The 10,382-nt window shown below is 50.4% G+C and overlaps 1 protein-coding gene across 1 annotated transcript; it reads left to right on the top strand.

The window, feature by feature from the left end:
* The first annotated feature begins 738 nt into the window (after positions 1–738).
* Positions 739–8,152, top strand: TTC4 (tetratricopeptide repeat domain 4). The gene is made up of 10 exons (XM_062003668.1): positions 739–858; positions 932–1,049; positions 1,191–1,352; positions 1,977–2,054; positions 2,724–2,848; positions 3,111–3,197; positions 4,089–4,303; positions 5,433–5,514; positions 6,601–6,683; positions 7,477–8,152. Exons 1-10 carry the CDS (start codon positions 787–789, stop codon positions 7,574–7,576), a joined length of 1,122 nt encoding a protein of 373 aa, XP_061859652.1. The 5' UTR covers positions 739–786; the 3' UTR covers positions 7,577–8,152.
* Positions 8,153–10,382: the final 2,230 nt, after the last annotated feature.

Consider the following 10,382-nt stretch of genomic DNA (forward strand, 5'->3'; position numbering starts at 1 on the left):
CTGGGCGGGGATGAGGGGCTGTGGGCCGGGCTGAGGAGCTGTGGGCCGGGCTGAGGGGCTGTGGGCCGGGCTGAGGAGCTGTGGGCCGGGCTGAGGAGATGTGGGCCGGGCTGAGGAGATGTGGGCCGGGCTGAGGGGCTGAGGGGCTGTGGGCCGGGCTGAGGAGATGTGGGCCGGGCTGAGGGGATGTGGGCCGGGCTGAGGGGCTGAGGGGCTGTGGGCCGGGCTGAGGAGATGTGGGCCGGGCTGAGGGGATGTGGGCCGGGCTGAGGGGCTGAGGGGCTGTGGGCCGGGCTGAGGAGATGTGGGCCGGGCTGAGGGGATGTGGGCCGGGCTGAGGGGCTGAGGGGCTGTGGGCCGGGCTGAGGAGATGTGGGCCGGGCTGAGGGGATGTGGGCCGGGCTGAGGAGATGTGGGCGGGGATGAGGAGATGTGGGGCGGGCTGAGGAGCTGTGGGCCGGGCTGAGGGGATGTGGGCCGGGCTGAGGGGATGTGGGCCGGGCTGAGGGGATGTGGGCCGGGCTGAGGAGATGTGGGCGGGGATGAGGAGATGTGGGGCGGGCTGAGGAGCTGTGGGCCGGGCTGAGGGGATGTGGGCCGGGCTGAGGGGATGTGGGCCGGGCTGAGGGGATGTGGGCCGGGCTGAGGAGATGTGGGCGGGGATGAGGAGATGTGGGCCGGGCTGAGGAGCTGTGGGCCGGGCTGAGGGGCTGTGGGCCGGGCAGAGAGGCTGTGGGCCGCGGTGAGGGGGCGGGCGGAAGGCGCGGGGCGGCCGGGAGCAGCAGCATGGCGGAGCCGGGCGCGGGCGGTGACGTGCCGCGGTACCGGGGTGCTCTGCACCCCGACACGTGGGAGCAGGTGAGGCGGCGGGGCCGGGGGGTGCGGGCCCGGGGCCGGGCGGCTCTGAGGGCCGATGCGTGTCCATCCACAGGAGCTGGAGGCCATCCCTATGTTCATGAAGCAGTGCCCTGCCGAGATCGACGCGGCGCGGCAGCCCGAGCTGGCCTGCCTGCAGTCCCTCCTCTTTGACGAGGAGCAGAGCCCCGAAGGTGGGTTGCCTGGGTTCAGGAGGGGTCTGTCGGTCCCCACCTCCTGCCTCGGCCGGTGAGAAAGGCTTGGGGTGCCGGCGGGCCGGTGGGTCGCTGCTCCCCCCGACTCAGGCCTTGTGCCTGCCTTCCATTCCCCTGCAGAACTGGCCAAGATGTACAAAAACGAAGGGAACGAGTACTTCAGGGAGAAGGACTACAGGAAAGCTGTCATCTCCTACACCGAGGGGCTGAAAAAGAAGTGTGAGGACCCAGAGCTGAACGCCGTGCTGCACACAAACCGGGGGGCCGCACAGTTTTACCTGGGTAAGGCAGCGTGTGCCATCCTGCTCCAGATGTGGCTGGGGAGGAGGCTCTGTGGTTTAAAACCCCCTTTGGGGTTTTTTTTTTCTCTTTATATTTTTTTTCCCCACAACACAGCATGTTAAACAGCTTGTGAGAAAGTGACACCTTTAACCCTGAAGACCTGGCTCACTTCAGAGGGTTTGTGCTTTGCTCATCACAACTGCTCAAGCTTTGGCTCCAGGAGAGGGCAAAGCAGTGGGTCTTGGTGCTGAACAGATCCAGAATATGATTGAAACAACAGGGGGATGCTATGGCCTCAAAAATCTGTTGAAGCAACATGTTCTGTCACTTTCCTGGTTGTGTCCTCCTCACCAACAGCATCTGCACAGCGGGGAAGGTGTTCTTGGCCTTTTAATGCTGTTGTGTGATGCAGCTGGGAGATGGGTTACTCAGTCGTGTTCCTTACCTCTCACCTGTATGAATGATTCCTGTCCTTTCACTTCTTGCTATTAGTTTGCTCTTTCTTCCTCACCTTACAGTGACTGTAGAAACAGTGAATTATAGAGTCTCCCCATAAGATATTTGGGATCTAATTGGATTTTAAACACAAATGAAAGGTTCTGAGCTGGTTTGTGTGCTTTACAGGGAACTACCGGTCTGCTCTCAATGATGCCATCCAAGCAAAAAAGCTAAAGCCCACCCACCTCAAAGCAATCATGAGAGGTAAGGGTTAAAGCAAAAAATAAGTTAAAGTCTGTGATTAAAACATGGAGCAGAAGGAACATCTTTTCAAAGCAGCTTTGCATGTGTTAGTTTAACTTACTATGCTGTTATTGTTGCAAGCCCTGGAACAGAGTTGTTAGATGTTGTTTTGTTTGGCTGCATGTTTCTATGTGTTAGTAATTGTTCCTAAACATGAAATTACTGTGAGTAGGCATCATACTTTGTTTCCAGGCAGCATTCATTGCAGAAAAGTGAAGTGGTTACTGTAGGAGTGTTACCTCTTCCTTCGCTGTCACTGTTTCTCCCCAAAACAGAGCTCTGCAGTTTGCTTTGGATTTTCAGTTGATATACTATCCTTCTCCTCTTCAGCTTCTGTCAAAGAGGCAAAACTTTGTCAAAGAGGCAAAACTTTGCTTGTAACAGACTCTTGTAGCATCATTCTGCCGATTTCTATGACTGGCTGAGCAAATGAAACAAGAACTGCTGAAATATTTTAGGTTTTCTTGTCAGTTGACCTGCAATTTAACATGACCACAGCAGACAATAACTTGTGCTGCTGGTTTTGCCTCTTGAAAGCACCAGAGCTGACTCTGTCTTTATAACCACCTCTTTGTGTCTTGGTTGTGTGCTGGCTCTAATACCAGAAATTTAAAATCTTAATCCTTCCAGGAGCTCTCTGTCACATGGAGCTAAAGAATTTCTCTGAAGCAATAGCATGGTGTGAGGAAGGCTTGCAAATAGATTCAAAAGAGAAAAAGCTTGTGGAAGTGAGAGCTAAAGCTGACAAATTAAAGGTAAATATTGTGGCAGGCTACCATCTACAGTGCTTGTCACCTGCTTTGTGTCCAGAAGCACATTGGGATCCTTGGTGGAAGAATGCTGTTCCCTGCAAGTTTCTGTTTAGTGTAAAACCCCTGAACAGTACTGAGTGGTGGTTCTGTGGAGTGTGTAGGGGAGGGACCCTTGAACTGCTTTCTCTGCTCCTTGTCAGGGCAGAGCAGTGGTGGGCATTCACTTGCTGTGTGTGACTGTGTTGCAACCTTTTCTTACATGCAGCGAGCTGAGGAGCGGGATGCCAGGAGAGCAAAGGTGATGGAGAAGAAAGAGCAGTGTCAAAAGCAAGTGTTACTTGCAGCAATAAAGGTGGGTCAGTGAGTGGGTTTAGTTCTGTGTGGTTCAGTTTGTTGTTTTGGGTTTTTTTTAAGAGCTCATCTATCTGTCTCTATAGGCAGGCTTTTAGGGTACTATAGGAAAAAATTGAGTTAAAACCATGATTCTCCTTATCTGTGTGGCTCCAGCCCCATCTCGTAAGCCTGTTTCCATACTTGAGGTAGCAACTAATGCAAAATACAAGCCCAAAGTTAAGAGATGGACTGAGCATCCAAGAGAGTGCTCTGGTTGCTGGGCTGTCGCACCACACTGGCCTCATGAACCCCCTTTGCTGATGTGGGGCATTCCTTCAGTGGAAGGATAAGGGGTAACCTTCCAGTGGGGTGAAGAAGAGAATCACCCCCAAATCCTCTCCTTCCTCAGCAAATGTTTGGGCTGTGTTAAAATACTTGGGACTATAACCTACATCCAGTCTCCTCCTCTGCAGTTGTCTTTCCAAAGAGTGAGCTTTCTTCACTTTTCTGGAAGAGAGGGTCTCCTCAAGAGCTGGTATACATGGTTGCACCCTGAAGTTAGGCCCTGCTGGGTCCCACAGAGCAGGATTTCAGAGGCATCGCTTTCCCCACGTTTCCTCAGGCCCTTCTCTCAGGATGCAGGCTCCTCTGGATTGCCACCTCTCCCCATCTGCTCTGGGAGGAGGTTGAGGGTCTGGCTGAGCTGCTGATTTCTTCTGGGAAGACCAGTCACCTGAGGCTGATGCTATAGGAAGGCTTTTGATGGCATGTTGAAGAGTTGACTCATTAATAGCAATGACACAATGTGTTCACTGACTGCTGTTTCTTTTGCTCTCCTTCTCCCCATCATACCCATTTGCGTTTTTTGTTGTGTTTTATTTGGTTGTTGTTTTCCTTTTCTCCCCTCCAGGAAAGAAATATCAAACTGATTCTTGAGCCTTCAAATGAAGAAGAGGAAATATCAGATGGCCTGGCTGAGGTATCGTTAGATGGGTTCCACTCTGACAATGCCACAGGGGCAAAGGTGCACTTAGATGCTGATGGCAACCTGAACTGGCCTGTCCTCTTTCTGTATCCTGAGCATGAGCAGACAGACTTCATTGCTGCTTTTCATGAGAACTCCAGGTAACTGTGTCATCAGCAGTGTTCTTGTGTGAAGTTAATGCTTGAGTAGATAGGAACAGACAGCAAGTGAAACACTGCTGTGCTAGTGAGGTAGCTCCAGATTGCTGGTCCTACTACCTGACCCTGCTTTGAGCAGGAGGTTGCAGTAGGAGACCTCTTGAGGTCCTTCCCAAACTGAATTGAGTGCCTCTGAAAGAGGAGGGCCAAACCCCTGACGCTACAGAAGTTTACAGTGCAGGGAGACACATCATGTCGGGCCAGTGTGATGCAAGGGGCCTGCAGTGCGAGGTGAGGCCAGTGGCCAGCAATCCCTGTGCAGGAATGCTTAAAATGCTGTTTTGAAGCCCTCTGAATATGGAATATCAGAAAGGGGGCTGAACTTTAATAAAAAGCTTCTGAAAGGGACCTCTTGTAAACAGCAGTGACTCCATAGCTTCAGCTTCCTTGAGGCTTACAGCAGGCCTGGCTGAAGTGCTGCAGGACCTGTCAGACTGTGAGGAATGACTAGCAATGACTGGGAATTCCACTGGTCTTGATGTTGCCTTCAGATTCTGAGCTGTCAGTGTTGAACCAACTTGAAATTTGTACCTGTCTTTTGTGGACAGGTCTTTGTCTTTCGGATTCTTTATATCTGCCAATAAGCTTAGGGCTCAAAACTACAGTGCAAGCAGATAAGTCAAGCTGTGCTTCTTACACAGTAGTGTTCACTACACCTTTTAAAGACCACAGCAAGTGAAAATGGGTTATTGGAACAAATTGACCACCAGCACTCCTGAAGTACCCAAATAAACAAGCCTCTGAGACACAAGCATGTTCTGAGCACTCTCACCTGATGAAGCATGGTGCTGGTGGGACTGTACAAGGAGAATGAGTTTTAGAGGAAAGGCAGAGTGCTTCTTTTGACATCTTTTTCAGTATGAAAATGAAGATTGCACTGCTCAGGTTTGAAAGCAGTACCATGAGCTACAGCAGGGCCTTGGTCACTGGGAAAGTGAGGGGTTCAAAGGGAAGAAACTCTCAGTCATCTAAACTTACTTTGAAGTATTCTTGCTGTCATTCAAACACAGCTGTGCAAATTACTGCTGCTGAATGCTTTGTCTGGGCTAATCAAGTGTCTTTGGGCTTTTAGGTTTATTGATCATTTAATGGTGATGTTTGCTGAGTTACCTCCGTGGGACTTAGAAAAAAAATACCTTCCCAGCCACCTTGAGGTGAGCAGTTTGTCTTCCTTTCTGTTTCAGGGTTGTTGTGTGATGGCTTTTTTGGGAGGCAGTGAAAAAATACACAGGTGTGAGTGAAAGCAACTGGCATCATTATCCATTTACCAGACACGGATGGGCAAATAAGGATCTAGAGAGCTACATTCACTTAAATACTTTACAGGTGTGCTGACACAGTCATAGAGTTTGTTAATTAAAATGAAAGTTCTTTAGTCTTCCACTTGCACTGTATTTGATAGAAGGTATTTGTTGATACTGCTTGGATTCCACCTTTTGTAACCATAATTAAGATTCAGGCCATCAAACTGGTGGGCTGTCTGGGGTTTTTTAATTGCTTTGTTGTGAAGTTGCTCAATACAAATGAGAAAATATTAAAACCATAGGTTCTTTTCAGAACTCACTAGAGGTCCTTAAGCAATTCATCCCATCAGGACAATAGCTGCCCATTCAGGCTTTAGCAGAGGTGGGGTGCAAGTTGATTGTGGCTGCAGCAGGTTGGGAGAGTTTTGCCAGAAGTGGTACATAAAGGATACAGATGGTGACTTTTTTGCACCTCAGTGTCAGCATGCCAGGCAACAGCACAGCCCTTGGTGCCGTGAGCAAGCAGATGCAAAAGGACAGTGGCTGTTAAAAACTGAGATGATGGCTCTGTATACGTACAGTTGCTGGATCTGAATCTCTTAAACCTACTCTTTTGTTCAAATACCTTTAAACCTAAAGGAGTTGAGCTTGTGCTGTTGCTGCATTTCACCTGGTGAAGCCTGTAGGTTTGGGTTGCCCCTCTGTAAAGCACAGAAACAACCAGTGTATTTTGCCTTGCTGCTGCTGTGAGAAGCTAAAACTGCTTTGTAAAGGGAGGGCTTGGATTGTACACAAAACGTCTTCTGCATTGCTGAAGTCAGTGTCTGGCACAGTCAGTTCAAGCTACAGAAGCCTGATAAACCTCTAGTTTAGATAAACCCCTAGTTTATCAAACTAGCTATATGCTGTGCTCTTACTGCTACTTTCAACAGCCTAGCAGTTTGCTTTCCTTTACTTTAGGTATTACATAACCCTCCCCATGTTGGTTTTTTTCAGCTGTATTTTGAAGATGAGGAAAGGACAGAAATGTATGAGCTGAACCCAGAACACACATTGCTACAAGTGCTGCAGCACCAAAGGTGAGGGCTGTTCATGTCCAGAGAAAGCACCAAGGCAAAAAGTGTGAGCTTTGGGCTTTGAGTGCAGTTTGTTCTCTAAATTAAGAGTGCTAACTCTTGGACTTTATTAATCTCAGCTGTTGAAGGTGTGCAGCAGTAGGACTGTATGGATTTTATGCCTGGCTCTAGCAACTTATGTGGGGGGTGATTTCCCCCAGAAAGCTGAACAAGTCTTTCCATGACTGGCTGGAGACGGGGAGTTGGGTTTCACAGAAGCAGCAGCAGTGCAAAAGGGCTGTTTCAGGTCTCACCTACCCAGTGCTGCTTGGAAATGAAAGTTTTTCAAAAAGCAGCAGCAAATAAAGAGAGCACATTATGCTCTCGCTGCTACTAGTGCTTTGGGAGCAGCCCCCAGCAGAGCACACAGCACACTTCCACTCTGAAACCGACTTCAAAGTGTTGTACACTTATTTAGAGAGAGGAATTTGCTGTTTGTGAAGCCAAACAGTGATGGTGAAGCCTGTACTGGTAACCTGCACCCTCTAGTGCTCCCTGGCGGCAGGATTGCGGGCTGTAAGGGCACTTAGAAAAGAAACCTCCTTCCAGAGGGAGAATAGCAACTGTTCTAATTAGAAGTAGCTGTTGGGAGAAGAGTTGATTCATAAAGCACTCCTTTTGCTGGGATGGATGGAGCTCTGCTCACCAGCCAGAAATCTTGTCACCAGCCTTCGGGAGGTCGGTGTTTGGAGCAGGGTAGAAGTGGCTCACTTGGCCAGCCACAAGGAAACCAAAGGACTCCTTTTCACCTTTGCAGGTACTTTGTAAAAGCTGGGACTCCGGCTGTTTTGGTGTTTGTAAAGCATTCTCCTTTCTCTAAGAAGTACTTCTCTGACAAGAAGGTGCACAGGTTATAACAAGCAAGAAGGAGAGGAGCCCTGCTCAGGAGGCAGCTGTCTGTTACCCCAGCTACAGGCTGTAAACTTCTGCTTGAACAAAAATCCTTTGCACAGTTCAGGGGATAACGAGCTTCGACTCTCGGGGAAACTTGCAGGACAGCAGCACAGAAGAAGAAATGCTTTACACAGGGGGATTATTTGTTTGAAAAGAAATCCAGCTGGCTTGCAGAAGGTCTTCTGTATGCTAAGGCTGCAGGTGGGTTTGAAACGAGCCTGAAGCTGTTGCCAAACACGGGCTACAGTTGAAGCAACAGCAGCTGGGAATGTACTTACCTGTGAAAAGCCTTGGATTTCCCTGGAAGTGGGCTGTAGCTGCTGGGGTTTAGCAGCAGCTGTGGGCTGGGCAGGCACCTGCTCCTTGCAGGGATGGATGCAGTCACATTCCTGACAGGTTTTTCCACTGCTTCTCTCTGCTACTGGCCAGAGGTCAGCAGAGCTCTGTGGTGGGAGAGGTATGTTTTACTGACCCTTTCCCTACCTTACTTGATTGCCCTATAGAACCAGGAAATAAATGCCTACTTTAAGGAGACTGACTTCTACCTAAAAGACAGGAATTTTTCTTACCTCAAGAACTACAACGAGAGTGACAAACAAGAATGGCAAACCTAAATGTAACAACCTGCTCCAGTGTGCTGCCTGCTACAGCCACCATGCAGGGTCTTCTGTGCTTCTGGAGTCGCTTTCAGCACTTAATTTGAATTAAGTGCTAAATCTATTTTTTCTTTTGCAATTGCTCTGTGGCTGCAGAAATACACAACAGTTGCAGTCACAGCTAGTGCACAGGGGGTTAAAAAGCTGCTCAGCCATCAACACTCCTGCTTAGATCATGGAGGCTGGCTCCAGGCAGCTCTGAAGAAAGCATTTCCATTTCCCTATTCCTAAATTTCTGCACCAACTGCACCCTCCCAGCCACGAACGTGACCCAGAGCTGCATTCCCCAGGAGCTGGAGAGGAAAACCAGGTGCAACAGTGTGATGGTGTGGGAGGGTGCTGGGTTAATGGGCAGGGCAACCCCAAATACAGGGCAGAGCTGCTCTTCCTGCCCTCAGTTACTGGCTCCAGCAGATGCAGTTGAGCTTCACAAACCTACCTATTCAGGAGGGGTTTGGAAACTTTCCCAGCCCCAACAAGCTCCAAACCTCATTTTCAAACCCTTCTACCTTAGAGGCAGGGCAGTGTGGCAGCACTTTACAACCAGCCCTCGGTGGGGGGGGTACTGAGGGCAGAGTCCAGACAGAGCCCCAGCTCACCCCTGGCAGCAGGAACAAGCATAAAGTAGATTAAAAGGGGAAAAGAAAAAGCCCTGACAGATAGCCCTGCCCATGCTGTGGGCATCAAAGAGGAGAACAGCCTGAAACCAGCAACAGCTCCTGCACACTTTTAACCTCAAAGCCTGGGGGCTCCAACAAGCACGGCAGGAGCAGGCTCCCAGGCTCAGCCTAGTGGCCCAGGCTTGGTGCTGGCACAGGGATGGGAGCGTGGGCAGTTGTGGGTGGAAGGGGCCTGGCAGGAGCTGTCTGCTCTGCTGCAGAGAGCACTTTGGTCATTGATTAATTAAACCAAAGCTGCTGGGAGCAGCCCATCAATTCTGCCACCTGCTGTATTGCCCCTTCTCCCCTCAGCCAGCCACCTCAGGGCTGTAACCCCTGCAAATGAGAGAAATACATGCTGTGGTTTTATATAGCAATTCTAATGTGTTTATTTAGGCATTTATAAAAATCAGGTCCTTGAAGCCTCCTCACATCCTGGAGAAGGTGCTTGGATCCCACTGGGAGTCCTGGCCTGTAACTCCCCAGCTGTCTTCATGGCCTTTGCTTTGCCAAAATCCTTGGCAGTTCTGGGCTGCTTCCCTGCTCTGTCTTCCAGCAGCAGTGCCTAGGGCTGGGGGAAGGCAGCCTTGGTCCTTTCTCAGGGCTTGGTTCCTTGCATCAGCCCATGCAGGAAGGCAGCCATGGGCACTGCAGGCACCCAGGGGCCCAGCTCTGCCTTTCCAAATTGTTCACCTCTGTGCAAGAATCAGAAGCTGAGAGCAGAGACGCAGCTGGTGCTTTGGTGGAAAGAAGCTGCAACTGGGAGGGTTGTTCAGCCACAGGGGTGGCACCCTCCTGGCATTTCTTTTCTTTAAGGGAAAAAGTGATAAATTAGCCTCAGAGTGGTGAATCTGGTGGGGAGGGCAAGAGGGAGGCTGGTAAGGGTGGGCTGCTCTTGACAGCGGGTCCCTCTGCCTCAGGAGCTAGCTGTGGGACGGGCCAGTTGGAGATGGGTGCTCCAACCTGCCTTCTCCCCCATCATTCCCTTCAGCAGAAGATGCTGCAGGCCTGCAATTTTTTTTCCCCACCTACAGATGAAGCAGAAGATGCTCTGCAGTCCCTGATGCAGCTCCTGTTCCATCCCCCTGCACCCCTAGGGACCCAGCCAGGCCAGGCAAGGGCTGCCTGTGGCCTCCCTGCAGGAAAAAAAAGCACAGTCCTGGAGGAGGAGAGGTCAGTTAAAGTTTAATGGTCAGGGGAATGCATAATTCCCTCCATTTAATCAAGCAGCAGCAATTCCTAACGATAAGCAGAGAGGATGGCTCACAGCCCAGTGATAAAAGGCAGGATCACTTTCAGGAGATAAGATGGCTCCTGTAAAAAGGGAAGGTTTTGTGCCATGTGCACCTCGAGATGGCTTTTATCTCGTGGTGATAGTGCAGGAGGAGGAGGCTGGGGCAGGGCAGTGCCAGGCCTCCCACCAAGGTGTTTGTGATGGGAGATAGGGCAGAGAT

The sequence above is a fragment of the Colius striatus genome, chromosome 10, assembly GCF_028858725.1.
Source record: "Colius striatus isolate bColStr4 chromosome 10, bColStr4.1.hap1, whole genome shotgun sequence".
Classification (NCBI taxonomy): domain Eukaryota; kingdom Metazoa; phylum Chordata; class Aves; order Coliiformes; family Coliidae; genus Colius; species Colius striatus.

Bases quoted from the DNA above. Each gene is read 5' to 3' on its own strand.
- TTC4 (XM_062003668.1), top strand. From the start codon at position 787: ATGGCGGAGCCGGGCGCGGGCGGTGACGTGCCGCGGTACCGGGGTGCT. The intron at 2,849-3,110 runs GTAAATATTGTG...TCTTACATGCAG, and splicing joins CTAAAGCTGACAAATTAAAG to CGAGCTGAGGAGCGGGATGC. The intron at 4,304-5,432 runs GTAACTGTGTCA...TTGGGCTTTTAG, and splicing joins GCTTTTCATGAGAACTCCAG to GTTTATTGATCATTTAATGG.